At 15.4% G+C, this 19,002-nt stretch overlaps 3 protein-coding genes across 3 annotated transcripts, besides 32 other annotated features; 1 reads left to right on the forward strand and 2 right to left on the reverse strand. All coding sequences in view use genetic code 6, as the record gives it.

Annotated features, from left to right (window-relative positions):
- Nucleotides 1–1,752: 1,752 nt before the first annotated feature.
- Nucleotides 1,753–1,803: a microsatellite.
- Nucleotides 1,755–1,802: a microsatellite.
- A 984-nt stretch (nucleotides 1,804–2,787) lies between the features above and the next one.
- Nucleotides 2,788–2,849: a microsatellite.
- Nucleotides 2,850–4,034: 1,185 nt separating this feature from the next.
- Nucleotides 4,035–4,080: a microsatellite.
- Nucleotides 4,050–4,079: a microsatellite.
- A 1,348-nt stretch (nucleotides 4,081–5,428) lies between the features above and the next one.
- Nucleotides 5,429–5,453: a microsatellite.
- Nucleotides 5,454–6,934: 1,481 nt separating this feature from the next.
- Nucleotides 6,935–6,990: a microsatellite.
- A 310-nt stretch (nucleotides 6,991–7,300) lies between these two features.
- Nucleotides 7,301–7,348: a microsatellite.
- A 47-nt stretch (nucleotides 7,349–7,395) lies between these two features.
- On the reverse strand, nucleotides 7,396–11,094 carry IMG5_195030 (transmembrane protein 16k, putative; the record flags this gene model as incomplete). The annotated part of the gene is made up of 4 exons (XM_004024360.1): nucleotides 7,396–8,970; nucleotides 9,105–9,674; nucleotides 9,804–10,841; nucleotides 10,978–11,094. 4 exons carry the CDS (start codon nucleotides 11,092–11,094, stop codon nucleotides 7,396–7,398), a joined length of 3,300 nt encoding a protein of 1,099 aa, XP_004024409.1.
- Nucleotides 7,703–7,755: a microsatellite.
- Nucleotides 8,999–9,100: a microsatellite.
- Nucleotides 10,862–10,948: a microsatellite.
- Nucleotides 10,863–10,961: a microsatellite.
- Nucleotides 10,878–10,961: a microsatellite.
- Nucleotides 10,883–10,973: a microsatellite.
- Nucleotides 10,883–10,976: a microsatellite.
- Nucleotides 10,890–10,976: a microsatellite.
- Nucleotides 11,095–11,139: 45 nt separating the features above from the next.
- Nucleotides 11,140–12,967, reverse strand: IMG5_195040 (hypothetical protein; the record flags this gene model as incomplete). The annotated part of the gene is made up of 3 exons (XM_004024361.1): nucleotides 11,140–11,502; nucleotides 11,648–11,986; nucleotides 12,051–12,967. The coding sequence occupies 3 exons, from the start codon at nucleotides 12,965–12,967 to the stop codon at nucleotides 11,295–11,297; spliced, it is 1,464 nt and encodes a 487-aa protein (XP_004024410.1). The 3' UTR covers nucleotides 11,140–11,294.
- Nucleotides 11,513–11,620: a microsatellite.
- Nucleotides 11,524–11,620: a microsatellite.
- A 1,257-nt stretch (nucleotides 12,968–14,224) lies between the features above and the next one.
- Nucleotides 14,225–14,309: a microsatellite.
- Nucleotides 14,239–14,312: a microsatellite.
- A 526-nt stretch (nucleotides 14,313–14,838) lies between these two features.
- Nucleotides 14,839–14,873: a microsatellite.
- Nucleotides 14,849–14,882: a microsatellite.
- Nucleotides 14,883–14,917: 35 nt separating this feature from the next.
- Nucleotides 14,918–14,972: a microsatellite.
- Nucleotides 14,973–15,019: 47 nt separating this feature from the next.
- Nucleotides 15,020–15,081: a microsatellite.
- An 848-nt stretch (nucleotides 15,082–15,929) lies between these two features.
- Nucleotides 15,930–15,975: a microsatellite.
- A 394-nt stretch (nucleotides 15,976–16,369) lies between these two features.
- Nucleotides 16,370–16,435: a microsatellite.
- Nucleotides 16,436–16,471: 36 nt separating this feature from the next.
- Nucleotides 16,472–16,551: a microsatellite.
- Nucleotides 16,478–16,516: a microsatellite.
- Nucleotides 16,541–16,575: a microsatellite.
- A 39-nt stretch (nucleotides 16,576–16,614) lies between these two features.
- Nucleotides 16,615–16,700: a microsatellite.
- A 1,065-nt stretch (nucleotides 16,701–17,765) lies between these two features.
- Nucleotides 17,766–18,501, forward strand: IMG5_195050 (von hippel-lindau binding protein 1, putative; the record flags this gene model as incomplete). Its single annotated transcript, XM_004024362.1, has 4 exons — nucleotides 17,766–17,871; nucleotides 17,926–17,996; nucleotides 18,036–18,330; nucleotides 18,391–18,501. The coding sequence occupies exons 1-4, from the start codon at nucleotides 17,797–17,799 to the stop codon at nucleotides 18,499–18,501; spliced, it is 552 nt and encodes a 183-aa protein (XP_004024411.1). The 5' UTR covers nucleotides 17,766–17,796.
- Nucleotides 18,006–18,031: a microsatellite.
- Nucleotides 18,502–18,869: 368 nt separating the features above from the next.
- Nucleotides 18,870–18,913: a microsatellite.
- The last annotated feature ends 89 nt before the right edge of the window (nucleotides 18,914–19,002 follow it).

Consider the following 19,002-nt stretch of genomic DNA (forward strand, 5'->3'; position numbering starts at 1 on the left):
TGAATGTTTATAAATTATAAATTAATATGAAAGCAGAAAATTTAATATATACAAAAAAAATAGCTAATATCTTTATATATAATTAATTATTAAGAAGTAATATTTCATATAATATATTTTTTTATTAATTATTAATAATAACTTAATAAATATATTTATTATTTTTTATAAACAGATAATTAGTATATATATATATTACTTTTTTAGATAGATTTTTTTATAAAATATAAATATTTTTAATAGTTTTTTTGTTTTAAATTGATTTGTATATTTTCTTATAAAAAATTATTAATATATGTAATTTTCATATTAATAAATCTATAATAATTTCATATATTAATATTTAAATTTTTAAAATATATATAAATCAAACTTTATTTAATATTATATTTTAAAAAACAAATTCAATATTATTATTACATCATATTTATTATATTTAAAAATATTTATTAATCTATTTTTTATTTTTTATTAATGTTTTCATCATTATTTATATTTACTTGAAAAAAAAAAACAAAAAAAATCTAAAAATTCAAAAAAAAAAAAATATATATTAATTAATAAAATGTAAATGAATAAAATTTAGGTTTTGTAAAAAATCGGTAAAGGTTCTTATGGAAAGTAAATTTATTTATTTTTTAAAAAAATATCTATATATTTTCTTTCCTTAAAAATAAAAGAATATTTTTATGCAAAGACTAAAATAATGAATTGATAGTATTAAAAGCCGTCAAAAAAGATTTAATGGACGAAAAATTTTTAGAATCTTTTAAACGTGAAGTTGACGCATTAACAAAAATTTAATAAGCATATAAAAATGATAATTCAGAAAATAAATAAGAAACAATTCATATAATTGAATATAAATTTAGCATAAGAAACTATTTTTTTGATTTTAATAATAAATCATATAATTCAAACGCAATATTTTTAGAATATGGAGAAAATGGAAGTTTAGGTTAAATAGTAAAATCTTAAAAATATACACAAATAACCTTATCTATTTTAAGATATTTTACATTTTAAATATTTACAGGACTAAAATAAATACATCGAATAGGAATTGCAAATAGAGATATTAATGAAGATAACATGATAATTGATAAAAACTTTGATTTAAAAATTATTGACTTTTCATTCGCAGGCAAATTATAATCGGAAGTTTGTGGCACATTAAAATATTCATGTCCTGAGTAAATAATTATAGAAAGAGATAATTTATCTAACTTTTCTAATGAATAAATATCAATAAAAGATTCAATTGAAAATTTATTTAAATATGATACTTTTGCTGTAGGCGTTGTTTTTTGTAGATTAATTACCAAAAATTATCCATTTTATAATGCTAGTATTTATGATTCAAAATATAAATTTATTTATTATAAAGATTATGAAAATTTCTGGAAAAAATAAGCAAAAGTTATCATTGAGAAAGATTATTTATTATAAGACGATAATTAATTTTAATAAGAAGTTAAAGAATTATATAATCTTATTGAACATTTAATTGATTATAATAAAGAAGAAAGATTTGGAGTTTAATAAGCTTTAGGACATCCATTTTTTTCTAAAAAAAAAGCTAATAAAAAAGATATTATAAAATTTGTATAATCTATAAATATGTGATAAAATAAATTATTATAAATTGTTATAATTTTTCAATATATATAAAGATTTTAAATAATTTTTGATTTCAAGATTTTAAAAATGAATTATAATTATATTAATATAATAGAAAAATATTAAAAAAAAATATATATAAATATATAAATATATAAATATATAAATATATAATATATATATTTGCATATATATTTCGTTACTATATTATTTTTTCTTATTGATATATTTTTAATATTTTTTTTAGCAAAAATAATAGTTTTTAAATTGTTATATATAATTTTTTTATTTATTTTTTTTCAAAAATATAATTAGATAAATTTTTTAAAAATTATAATATTATAATCATATTAATAATATATCTCAGATATTGTTATTTTCTTTTTCTTATATATTAAATTAATTATTAACTTTTTTTATTCCGCCTATATTATTACTATTTAGCATTTTATTTAATATATCTTTTGTGTATTTTATTCTTTTAGACATTTCATTATTCTCATTTTCCAAAGCACTTGAAAGTTAAGAATAAATTTTTTATTTTTTCTTATCAATATAACACACTGTTTTATATTAATTACATATTAAAACTTCAGTTTTATCTGTAAAGCAAACCTAAACAATTTTATTTGATAATCTAAATAATATCGCATATTTAGTTTTCATCCATTTTTTTACATATAATTCATTATCTTTTCCCTTTTAATTAATTTAATTTTCTTATACAATAACTTTTTCACTTAAATAACTTTTAAAATGTAATAAAAGAGTCACTTTTTTTTTCAATTCCTATGGATATTCTTATAAATTAAAATTTTAAATAACATCAGCATTTTACTTTTCTATATATTTTACATTACTAAGTTCATTATCTAATATAATTTTTGTCGAATCATTAAAATAAACGCCATAACATCCATTAGATAAAATATAACCAAGCCCATATTTTGCTGAATAATCTACCCATTAAAGAACTTGAACTGTATTAAATTCTACATTAGGATTATTATTGTTAACAACTGAAAATAAATTATTATTATTTATTTTACCAAAACTTTATGTGCTAGTAAAATAATTAAAATACTTTCCTTAAGTAATAGTAGTTTATGTTAAAGGTCTATTCTATATTTCTTTTTATTATAAATTTTATGAAGTTATTTTATTCAAATTATTATTATTCTTAATATTACTATTAATTTTTTTATTATTATTATTTTTATTATTATTATATTCCACTTAATATTTTTTTTATAAAATTTTAGTTTAATTTTATTAATTTTTGTCATTATTAAAATAGTCAGTTTACCTCATATTATTTTATTTTTAAGAATTATTCGGAAACTATTGTTTATAAGAAGTTTAAAAAGTCGGAATTAACACTAAAGAATTCGCCTTAATTAAACTAATTTAATGATTATTACAAATAAAAGAATGATTATAAATTTCATCCAAAGTAGGCCTTTTATTAGGATCTAAATTTAAAATTCGAGAAATTAAATTTTTAGCGTTTTCAGAAACTTAAACGTTTTCCGGAAAATAATATTAATTACTTCTTATTTTTTTATAAGTAGATTTTACATCATTTGTTTCAAAAGGAGGCTATTGAAATAAAAATATAAAAATTATATATATAATTATTTATTTAAATAAATATATATAAACATTTATTTATAAAATTACTTTTCCTATTAATAAAGTATATATAATAACTCCTAATGACCAAATATCAACTTAATATGAATGACCTACTTTTCCATCTAGAATTTCAGGAGCAATATAGTTAGGTGTACCACAAATGGTATGTTTTTTTTCGCCATTAAATTCCAGTTTCGTTGCTAAACCGAAATCTCCTAGTTTTATATCTAATTTTTCGTTTAAAAATAGGTTTCCAAGTTTTAAATCTCTATGTATGACTTTTGAATTATGCAAATATTTTAGAGCATTTATTATTTGGTTTACATATGCTTGTACTTCATGTTCCGTGAATCTTTTTTTTTCTTAAGTAGTTCATTTAATGTATTATTAGGACATAGTTCTAATAATATATATACATTTTCATGATCTTCAAATACATGTTCAAATAAAACTACGTGATTATGAAATAGGCTTTTATGAATTTTTATCTCAGATATTAATTTTGAACGTGCCTTATTTTTTACTAAGGTTTGTTTCGGAATTATTTTTGCTGCAAGGACCTTTTTAGTGTCCAAATTAGTCACTTCATAACATTTTGCAAAACCTCCTTTACCTAAAAATTTACCTCTTAAGTATTTCTTAACTCCTTATTCGCCATTTAATTTGGAAAGCTTTTCTTCGATTATTACCGTTTACTCTTTAATTTATTAAAATTTGTTTGATAAATAGTCCATTTTTTTTTTGATTTTTTGTTAGCTTTTTTTATATGTTCTCTAGTATTTTCTATTATATTTTTTTTTTATTTTTTTATTTTTTTATTTTTTAATGGAAAAGAGAAGGATAATATTTTATTTTTTTATAGTTAATTGTTTTAAATATAAAAGTAATTTTCTTAAAATTAATTAAATTTATTTTTAATATATTTTTTTATCGTTTAATATTATAAAATATGATGCTATTTGTTTAAAGCATTCTAACTAATTAAAATACTCTAACATAATAAATGAATAAAATTCAAATAATAATGAAATGTATTTTATAGTAGAAATAATTTCTTTTATTTTTAATGTAAGGAAATTATTTATATTAAATTTAAAATATATAAAAAAGTTATTATTAGATATTTCTAAATAAAAAATAATAAAAGTTAAAACAAAAAATTAAAAATATTAGTGAAGTCAATAAATGAATATATAAATATAGTTTTTCTAATTATTATATGTTTTTTTTAAAAAAAATTAATAATAATTAATAATTGTATTATTATTTTTTATAAATTTAAATGTAAATGTTAATTATAATTTATATTATTTAATTTGTTTTGAGAAAAATTTAAATTGTTTTATTATTTTTCAAGAAATTATAAAATTTTTTTTATATTAGTACAGAAAATAAAACATATAAAAATAAATAATATATTAAATTAATCCAAGTCTTTTAGATTAATTTAAAATATTTTTTTAAATTAAAAAAAAAATATATTTAATGATTTTTTTTATATTATAGTAAATAATTTTTTTTTTTATTTAATTATTTTAAAAAAATAAAATAAAATATATAATTAATTATTCAAATAATTAGTTTTTTTTTTAAAAAAAAATAAAAATAAATAGTTTAAAATTTATATATAAAATAAAAAATTATTAATAATAAATTATGCAAAATAAATTCTGTTAAAAAAATAAATAAATTGAAATTAATATTTTATAAATAATTTTTTATTGAATATATATATATTTTTATTTCTTGTAAAAAAACTTATATTTAATAATTAATTCTTATAATAAAAAAGATAGTTATAAATTTCAATATTTATTTCATATTTTTAATTATTATAATTATTAGCCTGAAATTAAGCTATTTTATTCTATATACTAAATACAACTTTATATTTTTTATAGTTCTTCTTAACTTTTTACATTAGAAGATTAAGATCTTAATTATGATAATTTTTATAATTTATTTTATTAAAAGTTAGTTAAATCTTCAGATTAACTTTTTTTTTTTTTTAATTACATTATAAAGATTTAGCAATTTTTTTATTTTAAATTATATACATTATTTCTTGGTCTTATATATTAAAATTATTTTATTTTAATTTGTTTAAATTTTTTTATTTTTTATTGAGGTTTATAACAATCTTTATTTTTATTTAAAAAAAAAAAAAATATTCAAAAAATAAAAAATAAAAAATAAAATACATTATTAATACATTCATATAGTTAGTTTATTTAAATTTCAAAATATTAAATGTTTTAATAATTTAAATCAAACTAATTGATAAATTATTACTGAAACTAAAAAGTTTATAATAAGAAACAGTTTTTATTTAAAAATAAAAAAATTATTTAAAAATAAAAATGTGTTTTAAAAATATAATTTAGATATAAAATAATACTTAGATATTTTATTTTGCGTTACTACTATTAACTACAGATATAAAAATCGGATTAAAATCAAATTATTCGTTTATATTTTTTTTGCAAATTTCATAATATTATTTTGCTTCCTATATATTTATTTAGTTTTCCTTTTTGTATAAAAATATGAAATATTAGCAATTTTTATAATAAACTATTTTTTTTGTTTAAATTAAAAAAAAAAAAAAACCAAAAAAATTAAAGTTAAAAAAAATAATATATATGTATATATGTATTTTTTTTTACCAGTTTCAATTATTTTAGCTTATTATTTACTTTAATTTTAAAATATATTATATAACCATATTTTTGATATATTTATATGATTTTATTATTTTTATTGATTTATTAATAAATCAATGACGAGTTTTTTAATTTATTCATTTATATTTTTAATACTTTATTTATTTTTGAAATTAAATTAAAAACAAAAAATAAAAAAATTAAATAAATAATAATTTATATATATATATTTTTTTACCCATTATAATTAAAGGTATCAATTTTATATAATTATATTAATAAATCTTCAGTAAAATTTCCACAAATTATTATATTATTTATTGTGAAAATTTCTTCATCTTAATATTCAATTTATGGTTAATCATTTCTAATATTATTTCCCTAATTTTTATTAGTTTTTTTTTTAAAAAAATACAATATAAATATAACATTTATTTTAATGATTTTTAGTATATTTTATTGTTTTTTTTGTTTTTTTTTACAATAAATTTATATAAATTGCATATAAAAACTAACCTATAAATCTATAAACTAAAGCAATTCATATACAGGTTTTTTTTTTGTAATAATATTATATTATTGGTTATTACTTGAATTACTATTATAAAATAAATCATTTTATTTTTGTGATTATTCCGCAAGCTATAATTTATGTATTTTAATTTTATTTTATTTTAAAAATAATATTGATAAATACATGATTTATTATTATAAACTAAAATATTGTATTTTTAATACTTTTAAATAATCTTCATGTGATGTACTATGTAGGGCTCCACTTCTTTTACGCATTTTAAAATTTATATAAATAATTTATATTTATCTTTAAAAATAATTTGGCTTTATTATAATTCTTATTAATAAAAATATCTTAAATGAATAAATTTTTTTAAAATTAAATAGTTTATATTGAATAAAAAAAATGTTTTTTATTAATTAATTTAATTAATATATAACAAAAGTATTATTTTAATAAATTTATGTATCAAAAAATATATTATTGCGTTTTCTAATCTTTTATAATATTAAAAAAAAATTTATAATATATAAAAATAATATTATATTATATATATTTATAAAGGAAATTATTATATTAGAAGCAATAAATATAAATTTAAATTATTATATTATATTAATTAAAATATATTTTTTAATTTATTTATAAGATAAATTTAATAAAAATAAACACATTTTAAATTTTGATTAAATTTATATAATTTTTTTACTAATAAAAATGACTTTCTTTTTAATAAATTCTAATTCAAATTATTTTTTTATATTGATTCTTTATATTTTTTTAATTTAAAGAATATATTAATTTCCTTTAAAATTTAATTTTAACAAAAATTTAAAATTAAATAAATATTCACTAGATTTTTTAGTTAAACAAAATTTTATTTTTTTTAAACAAATCAATATATTTTTTTTAATATATATATATATATATAAAATTAATATCTTTTAAAAAATAAAAAAATCATATTTTAGATTACATAAGTTATACCAAAAACATATAAATCTATGAGTTTTCTTAAACTTCAAACAATATCTTTTTACCAATAGTTAATTTATCAATTTTATTTTAATCTTCAAATAATTCTTATAAAATATTTTAAATACCAATTTTGAAGTCTATATTTTACATAAAACTAGAGTAACAAAAATTGCATATTTCATCAAATAAAATTTATTTATTTTCATTTAAATCTAAAAAATCTAAAAGTAAAAGCATTTTTCTTTAAAAATTTCCTTCCTATATAAATATATATATATTTATATAAAAATTTATTTAAATATTTAATTTTTTGCATTAATATATTTATTTTTTTAATTAAATTATATATGTAAAATAAACTACTTATAAATGTTTACAAAAAGATAGAAAATTCTAATAGTTAGCATATTCATATCTTTTAAAAGTAAGGAAAGCAATTCTATTCAAAAACAATTTATCTTCTACATTAAATTCTTCCATTTCAATAATTTTTTAAACTTCTTCATTTTATTATTTAAAGAATTCACTCTTATATCCTTATTTTTACTAAATTTTAAAAATCGAATTAATATTAATTTATTAATTTGGATCTTCTATTCCATTATTTTTAATATACTCGTTTTAAAAAAGATTAAATATATCACTTAATTAACTATGGAAGCTACTTTTTTCAAAGGTTGGTAAACAAAACTACTCGAATTTTTTCCATTAAATAAAACTTTAGATTTCTTCATTATTATTTTCCAGAATGCAATATCCTTACAAATCTAAATTTTAATATTTTATATTAACAAGATTGACCGAATGATAATTTTCTTTTATATCATTATGAAAACTATCAAAACATTCTTAACAAAAACATCTATTAGAGCAATTCAAACATTCCAAAACTGCAGAATTTAAACTACATTCTTTACAAATAACAATAGGTTATTTACTCATATAAATAATTTATTTCAATCTAATATTAAGTAATTCCCTTTCAATATTAACGAAAGTATTTTTAAGTACACTAAGTCTTTTTACATAAAATTCTGACTTTAATTTATCATTACTAAGAAAATATTAGTTTTTAATAAGAACTTTATTGCTTTTGGATGTAAAATCTTACTAATTATTTAAAAAAACAGAATCGAAATCTACTAATTTTTAAGGGCAATTTTTTTTATAGTATTCACATTCTTATTATAAAAGTTTATACTATTCAGTTTTTTTCATATTAAAGATTTTAAATTTTTTCTCTTTTTCTTCTTTTTCTTAAATAAGTTTTTTTCTTTACAATTTTAATTCTTACATTTCTTTTGATCTTATTTTCTCGTTTGCAATTTCCTATTATTATTTCAAATAGTTTTCTTTTTCTTCCTCATCTAAAATCCATTTAGGCTTATCTTAAATAACTACTTAAAACATATATTTTAAACCAAATATTACTATTCCTACTACTAAATAAGTCCAAACTTTATATTATTCTAGTTAAACGCCACTCAATTAATCTTCATCAAATAAAATTTTTATTAAAGACTCGTCCTTTACATACATTAATGCTATATTAGAAAACTTATCAAAAAACAAAATAAATATACTTTATATATATTATATATATATATATATATATATATATATATATATATATATATATATATATATATATATATATATATATATATATATTTATATATATAAATATTTACCACAGATATAACAGATAATCCTTCCCATATATACATCCAATCGTTAATTCCTGTACATTTTTCAAATTTAGGTCTTTTATAAATATCTAACAATACAATAAGTCTATTATTAATTTCTAAAGTATTCATCAAAAGCGAAATCATAGGTCCAATAGGGAAAGCTGATGCAAATAAAGTTATATAGCCTATATCAATAAAAGAGTCTGCATATAAGCTCACAGTATCTGTAAAATCGACTCTTAGAGCATTTAATTCTACAGAATCAATATCTATATTATTTATATAATTAATTTTCTTTTCAGATTAAGCATTTTTGTCATCTTAACTTTAATTAGGTAATTATATTATGTTTCTAAATAAAGTTTTCATTTTTAAACCATTTTCTTAATGCCAAAATTACTCTATTATATCCTATTTATCATTCATAGAATTATCATCAAAAAATTCACTGAAATTTGTTTATATTAAATTTTATTAATAAATTTATTCATCTACTTTTTTAAAATATTTTTTTTCTTTAGAGTTCTATATATATTTTGGTATCCAAACAGATAAAATCATATAATTAAACTAAAAAAATGTAAAAATATAAATTATACAAAAATTTAAAATTAATATATATATATAAGAAATCATAAATAATATATATTCACAAATGTAAATATATATTTATTTTAAACATATATATAATTATATTACTTATTTAACTAACATTATAGGTAATAGCATCTAAAATAAAGTCTCAAAAGTTGATTTTTTATCTACAAAAGCTACATAATATAAAGAAAAATAACTATTTATAAACTTAAATGCCATAATTTTATAAATAATAGATCTTTCATATTATTCATCATATTTATGATTTTCATATTCTACAAATAATTTTGCCACAAAAACATATATATAATTCAGAACTTAAATCCCTACACCCTATAGAACTCCCGCAATGGTTTGATTAGCCAAAGTATTTGGATTTTTATTCTTAAATTCTTATACTGAGAGGAAAATAAATACTATACAAGCCATTAAAATAAGCAAAAAAGGTATTGAAATTAATAATACGATTACAGTTTTTGCTTTTTCCTAGTGTTTAGTTAAACCTCCAGTCTCTAAAGAAATACATTCATCTCCAATAAAATCGCTTCTTATTTATTTATCGACATCTAATTCAGTATTCATTTATTCCAGTGTACCCCATCTATAATTAATTTCAGAAGTTTTCCTTTTCCAAAACTCCACAATAAAAGTGCTCCATAACATAACATAAAACACCCAAAAGGGAATCAAAAAAAAATCATATTATCCTGTAATAAACTCGTATATCTATATCCCTAACCCTGGGAAAGCTATAAAAACTGTAAAGCAAGTTAAAAAGCTTTTCCACCCAAAAAAAAAAGCAATTTTTTCACCAAAATACTGTCTCAAAATAGTCACAGAAGTAAAATTTTAGCTTTTTCCTTCCAATAAATAATCATCCATTTGATTTAAAGGCTAAGGTAAGTACCATTTAGTATCATATATCCATTAGAATTTAATCCTATATATACCTCCATAAGTATGCATTTAATAAAATTATTAAACAATTTTCTAGCTTTTTAAATCTCGTAGATTTACAACTTTCTATAATGAAGCCTCAATTATTTACTGTCTTTATTTAGAACGGAAAGGTTCAAAAAGTTTCTTTTGATCAGGATCAAAAGGTTCATAATCATAAGAATCTATTAATTTTATTTATATCTATATTTTTTTGGGTAATTAAATATATAATAAAAAATATGATATATAATATATATATATATATATTATATATTATATATATATATATATATATATATATATATATATTTATATTTATATTTGTATTTATATTTACTTTATTATCTTTACAAGCATATTCTAATTATTCAGATTACATACCTATCATAGCGTAATATTTAGTTTTATCCACAGATTATGATAAAAATACATTAAAATTTGAACTGTTTATCATACTTATCCAAAAGTTAATAGTATTTGATTCTTCTTTATATTTTCTAGAATCTTCATCTAAGTTAAATACTATAACATAATCTGGAAGCGATAATTTTGTTGCGAATTTATACAAATCATTAGTTCTTTATTTATTTCGGATTTCTATTTTGTCTAGTTTGTATTTTGTTAAACATTATTATAAAATCTAGTTCATTTATCTCAAATGATTATCATTTTAACCTTCTTGTTGTTAAATTTTTTTTCGTAAAACTGTTTTATATTATCGAATTATATTAGTTCACGAGGACGCCATCCTTCTTTATTTTCAGATTCCATATCAGCACCTTATTTTAATAATAATTCAGCTGCTTCAACATTTCCATTTATAGAAGCTAAATGAAGAGCAGTATTTCCATATAAATCCTTTCTATATTTAAATATATTAATGTATATATATATATGTATAATAAATAATATTGATATAAATATAAATATATATATATATATATATATATATAATATACATATATATATATTCATATATAAAATTTAATAAATTTTATTTTATTTACTAATTTAAATAATTATATTATTTGTAAGTTCCTATTAATAGTTAATTATGTAAAAATTATCTCTCCCATTTTCCAAATAATTTAATTTCTTTTAAGAATGTTTTTGAATATAAAAGTTTTTCCATTTCTAACAAACATAAAATGGAATTTTCTTTAATATTGAATTTTTATTTTTTTACTTTTTTTTTTTCATTTATTCCTTATAATAATTATTTCTATTATTAATTAAATTTTTATTTCTTATTTATTTTATCTAATAAATATTCCATTATATATATATTTTTCCCTTCACATTTTTTTGCTGCTGCATGTAAACTAGTCATTTATTACATAGATTACCTATTTTTTTATTTTATTAAAAATTAATAAAAAAACTTAACTAATAATATATTAAAATCCATACATTTTATACATAATATAAGTCCTTTAAAAATTGCAAAGTTTTTCTATTTTATTTTTATCAATTTAATAATAAACTGCCCAAAATAAAAGTCTATATTTAAGTAAAGGAGTTTTTAAATACTTTTCTTCGTCCAATTAATACTATTTATTATTAAAATCCACATTTTACTTTTTTTCTATATCTTATAAATCCTTTAGCTATTCATTTTCTTTATCCTCCAAATCTTAGATTTTATAGTTTAAATTCTAAATAATAATATCAATCACATCCCTTGCATTTTAATTCTATTCCTTTTGTAAATTATTATTTTTAATCTTCACATTCCCTGAAATTCCTGCCATGTCTATAGGGTACTATCCTATATAATCCGGAAAACAAGCAAAAGCCCCATTCTATAATAAAAAACTAACACTTTAATAATCTAAATAATAAGCTGACCAATGTAAAGCAGTCCAAAGCGTCCTTGGATTTCTCTAATTAATTCTAGCCTCTTTTGAGACCAAAATTCTAATACATTAAATCCTATTTTTGAAAGAATCTTAATTTTATTATAAACAGCAAAGAATAATTGCTGTATTTTAAAAAGCATCTTCCGTATTAATATAATTTTATATATTTTTATATTTCTATTATTATGAATAACTCAATTAAGAGTATATTTTTATATAGTCATCTATTATTTCGTTTATTAATTAACTATTTTATTCCAAACATGCTCTATGGAGTACATTTCGCCCTTATTAATTTGCTATTAAATAGTCATCTATAATCATATTTTATTATTCGAGTTTAGTTTTTTTTTATTTTTTGTGTCTTTTTGTTTTCTGTTATTTTTTAATTTCAGAAGAATTTATTGTTTCACTTCTTATTCTTGATTCTTTAGAAATTAAAGATTATGAATCTTCTATACTATTCATATTTTCTTTATTTATATTGGAATTTAAATTATTTTTCTTATCTATATTTTTTAGTATTTAATCGTTTTCATTCGTTTGATTTCTTCCTTTTCTTGATTTCGGGGTTAAATTATTTTCAATTTTTGTTAGATTTATGTCAATATTTTTATTTTAGTCTATTTTTATTAGTTTTTGCTATTCATTTATTTTTGAAATTGACATTTTTTTTAGTCTATAACAAAAATATTTATATAATTGTTTTTTTTTTTTTATGTATGCTTTTTTATATATTTTTTTTTTTTATAAATTAAATTTTAAAAAAAAAAATATTATTTTATTAAATTAATATAGTATATTATTATAATTAATAAAAAAATAGTCTTTTAAATATTTTTTTTATTATTAAATATGTGTTTTTTATAAATAAGAAATAAAACCATACAAAAATAAAATATGAATTATAATTTTTTTTTTTTTTTAATTAATATACTTTTTTTTTTTTTTGTACTCTCTCATTTTTTTATAGTTTTTTTATTATTTTGGTTTAGTATTTTTTATTTTTCTTCTATTAAAAAAATAATAAAAATTTTTTTACATAAAAAGTTTACATTTTTCAATAAATTTATCAAATTATCCTTCATGTTTTACCATAAAATGCTCAGGAATATCATCAGAATCAAATTATTTATTACAAAATAAACATAATTATTTATTTTCTTTAAAAAATCAAAAATAAAATTAAAATTATTTAATAAATAAAAATCAATTACTCTTAATTTATTTTGTATTTTCTTCAATAAATTTATCAACTAATTAAAATTCATCTTAATCCATAGAATCCATATCTTTCATCATTTCAAAAGGATCAAAATCAAATCCTCCAAAATTAAATATATTTTTTTTTTATTTTTATTCTATTTATTAAAATCTTCTTCTTCTGATTCCCATTCATCATCATTTTAATTTTATTAATCTTCTTCTGAATCTGTTTACCATTCTAATTTTTTTTTTTTATAATATAATAAAAAACTATTAACAAAAAATTCATTTTATAGATTACAATTTTCGTCATTTTTTTAAGATTTTTTTTATTTGCCAGAAAATTAATTTGACATAGATTTCTAAAAAAAAAATACTATTTTAATATAATAAAAAAAAAAATACAAATGAAAATAATTCAGAAAGAGGAATCTTCATTCTTCTTTTTGTAAATTTATTTTATCTTCTTCCTGTTTTAGTGAAATTATCAAATTCTTTAAAAAATATATCAATCTACATAATAGTATAAATAAATATATAAATATATATATATATATATATATATATATATATATATATATATAAATATATATATATATATATATATTTATTTAATATTTTTTTATTTTATAATTAATACATCTTTTCCCATCATCATATCAAACATTTCAGTAAAATCAAATTCTTCCATAAATTAATTATAATCAAATCCTATTTCCGATTCATCTATTACGCCATATTTATCGTAAATCTCTCTCTTTTTATCATCACTTAAAACTTTTTATTATATATATATAATATAAATGTTTTTTATTAATAAATTTTTATAAATAAAAAAACCTGTATATGCTTCTGATATTTCTTAAAATTTAATTTTTGCTATATTTGAATTATCTCTATTTTTATCAGGATGATATTACTAAAATTATTTATTTATAAAAATTAAATATTTAAGTCATTAAATTAATAAAAAGTAAATATACTAATGCTAATTTTTTATATTATTATTTTATTTAATCTTTTGTGCATTCTTTTGAAAGTTGCAAACATTCATAAAAACATTATTTTTTTTTTTGCATTTTTTAAAATGAATATTATTGTTTTAAATTTGAAATTGTTATTAATTTTTTTTTTTTTTTTATTTTATATTTTTTTAATATATATTTTTAATTATATAATTAAAAAAAAAAAACATAATTAGTGATATCATTTTTTTTTAAAAAAAAAAAAATTTATATTTTTTTTTTAAAAATAAATTTATATTTTTAATTTTTATAAAATTAAAAAAAATGTATATATATTTTTAAAATGAAAATATATTTATATATTTATATATTTATATATTTATATATTAATATATTTATATATTTATATATCTTTTATTTTATTTTCATTTATCATTGCGCGTTTTTTTAATTTTTTTTTTTAAAGATTTATTTAAATTTATATTAAAAATAAAATTATATATTATAATTATAATAAATTAGATAGATATTTTTATAAAATACTTTTTAACCTAAATAAAAAATAAATTCAAATTTCAATATTTTTTTATATATTTTCTTCAGGAACATATATTAAATTATTTGCTAAAAACTCTTTGTACTAACTTCCTTCAAATCCATTACTTTTTTTAGAATTCCTATATTTAGAAGCCGATCTCCTTCCTATTTTATCTGTGGCACTTCCTTATGAATTTAAAGTAGCCGAGTCAATTGATAAAATTCCCTAATTTGCAAAATCCTCATTTTTTCTTACATTTTGTTATATGTTTTAATAATACGGACAAGAACAAATAATAGACTAATTAAATTATTTAATTATACTTCTTTTTTATGCCCTTCTTATTTCATCGTCAATTTATTATACACTGTCTCTAAATTCTTCACTATTTTTAAATTATTTTTTTAGTGAATATTCAAATGTGTCTTCTGTTTTTTTAGGAGATGGAGTGATTTATTAAGAATTTAAAATTTTTATCTAATATATATTTTATATATATTATTATTAATCAATTTCCTTTATTTTCTCATTTTATTAAATTTAATATGAATCTGTAGAATTTATATTTTATTGATTTTCATTTTATTTTTTTTAGTTTTTTAATAAAGATGACATTTCTTCTAAAAAAGAATCTACTTCTTTTTCAGTTTAATTAAATGAAATTTATATTTCTTCATTTTTTTATATTTCTTCTTCAAACTAAAAATTATCTTGTAAATTTTATATATATTATTCATTATTATTTTAAATATTATTATTAATATATTCATCTATTTCTTCTTATTATTATTTTTTATTAGATTTTTTATTTTTTCTTGAAATGAATCATTCCTTATTGATGTATTTATTATTTAATTTGATTCTTAACATTCTTCTTTATTGTTCATATTGGTTGTTGTTATGTTTTCATTTATTTACATATAATTTTATGAACTTAATGATTGTATTGTATATAGTTATTTTTCTTAATTGTTACTATTATTATTATAAGAATATTAATATGATTTTTATTAAGTTATTAAATATTTCTAAGTTGGAATCTTTAATTATTTTTCTCTAACTAAACAACAGTTTCCCATATTTTTTATCTTAATCTAAATTATATTATATGTTTTTTTTTTTTTTTATAATGTTTATTTACAAAATTATTGAGTATATTTTTATTATTATATATTATAATATATTTTTATCTATTATTTAATATTTATTATTAGGTATTATTATATAAAAAATTATATCTGTCTAAATATTTTTTAATTATTTTTATATAATATTAATTAAATATTATAAATATTAATAATTATTAATTAAGTAAATATAAATACTTATTATAATATTTAATTTATAAAATATTTTATTTATAAAATTTAAAGTAATATAAATCTATTTAATATAAAAATCATTTCAATTAATATATATTTATTTTTATTTTCAATAATTATAAAATATTAAAATATATATATTTTATTTATATATAAAAAATTAATATATAAACTACTATATTTATAACAAATTCCTTGATAAATTTAAATATCAAGAATAATTATCTATTGAAGAACTTTGAATAGATAATTATACATTTGAATTAAACGTTAACGATTTAAAATAGAAAGGGATATAAACAATATTAAAAACCACAACTAGATTTTATATATATTATTATTTAAAGTAAAAAAAAGAAAGCCTTTTTTTTATTTATAAAAGTTTTGATAAAATCAGAAAAGTTCTAAAGAAAATATATAATTTTAAATATGAAAATAATAATTATTTTAATAAAAGTTTGAGTCTAAAAAATAATAACATTTCAAAAGTAAATAATAACTTTAATTAATAAAATAAATAATTTTAAAAAGAAAATTTAGAGATACTCCACAAAATTATATCCGATTATTATAGTATATGGAAATAATAAAGAAAATATATAAGAAAATTAAAAAATAGTTAAAAAATTTCCATATATAAATAAATTTTAACATAAAATACAATATAAATAAAAAAAATATATATTATCAAAATATACCATATGTATATATATATAAAAATAATAATTTATTGTTCTTATATAATAAAATTTTTTATTTTTTTTAATTATATAAGCTAATTATTTTTTTATTATAATAAAAAATATATATTATATAAATATATATCTAAATATTAATAAGTTTTACTTTTATAAAAATTAATATTATGAAAAATTATATTTCATATTTTTATTATATTTATTTAATATATAATTAAAACATTATACAAAATTCTCCAGTAAATAAATTTTATTAATTTTTTAATTAAAAATATTATATATAAATAAAATATTTAATATCAATTCAAAAAATAATTATCAAATTAGATTATTATATATATCTTATATAACAAATTTATTATTTAAATTAAAAATTAAATACTTATACTTATAATATTTTATTTTATATATATATAAATATATACATATTTTTTTTAAAAAAAAATAAATAAATTAAATTTAAAAAAATACTAATAATTAAAAGATATTTTTAATTTATAATAAAAGCCTATAAATATAAAAAAAAATTAAAACTAAAATCTAAAAAACTAAAAAATCAAAACTAATAATGGCAGATATACCCTAATTAACAACTACTGATAATTCATAAAATCCAAGGAAAATTCCTTAAGCAATATTTCTTGTAAAATCAAACAAATAAACAAACAAAAACAAACTTTAAATAAATAAAAAAAAGGAAAATATAGATTAAATATGTGTAAAATATTAAGTTGAGAAAGTAATGCAAAGCCTACAAGAAGTTTATAAGTAAAAAACAAAAAAACAAAAAAAAACAAAAAAAATTAGCAAATACAAAATGATGGAAATGTAAATCCTTAAATAAAAAGAAAGCATGTAATCTAAAATTCCAGAAATAGAAGAAGCAATAGAAATAGTTAACTTTTTATAATAAAGAGATAGTGATATGCATGTTGATTTTCTCCTAACCGATACTATTTGGACTAAAGCTTAAATTAAAAAAGATGTTTAAAGAGAAGCATTATGGTTAGGTGCTAACGTTATGGTAGAATTTTCTTACGATGAGGCTACTTAATTACTTAAAAAAAATCTTGAAAATGCTACTGGAAATTTTAATACTTTTGTAAAATTTTTATTAGTTTCTTTTAATTTTTTATTTTTTTAAAAAAAAAAACAAAAAAAGGAAGAAGATTTAAATTTTTTAAAAGATTAAATTACTACTTGTGAAGTCAATATTGCAAGAATATATAATGCAAATATTAAAAGATAATAAGAATTATAAAAAAAGAAATGATTTTATAAAATTATTAAATATATAGTATTAAAAAAATAAAAAATAAAAAAGAGTATATTTATTTGTTGTTGTTTTTTTTTTATTCTATTTAATCTTCTTCAAAAAATAATTAAACAATATGTATATTAATTTTTTTAATATGAGTTTTTTTTTATTTTATTATTTTTAAATTTTGTATATATAACAAAAATATATTATTTTTTATTTTTTTATAAAAATTTTGATTAAAAAATATAAACTATTAAAGTATTGATTAAAATATTAAATATATTAAATAGTTTTAATTGATTTATTATAAATTTAAATTAAATTAGATAAATTTATATTTAACTTTAAAAAAAAATATATATTTAATTTACACTTTTATTTATATATAAATAAATATATATATATATAAAGTATGTATAATAAAAATGATTAACCTTAAACATATTTAAATGAAATATAAATCATTTAATAATAAAAAATTCAAGATATTTAAAGCTGGATATATTAAATAAC

The sequence above is a fragment of the Ichthyophthirius multifiliis genome, assembly GCF_000220395.1.
Source record: "Ichthyophthirius multifiliis unplaced genomic scaffold scaff_1120509251395, whole genome shotgun sequence".
Classification (NCBI taxonomy): Eukaryota; Ciliophora; class Oligohymenophorea; order Hymenostomatida; genus Ichthyophthirius; species Ichthyophthirius multifiliis.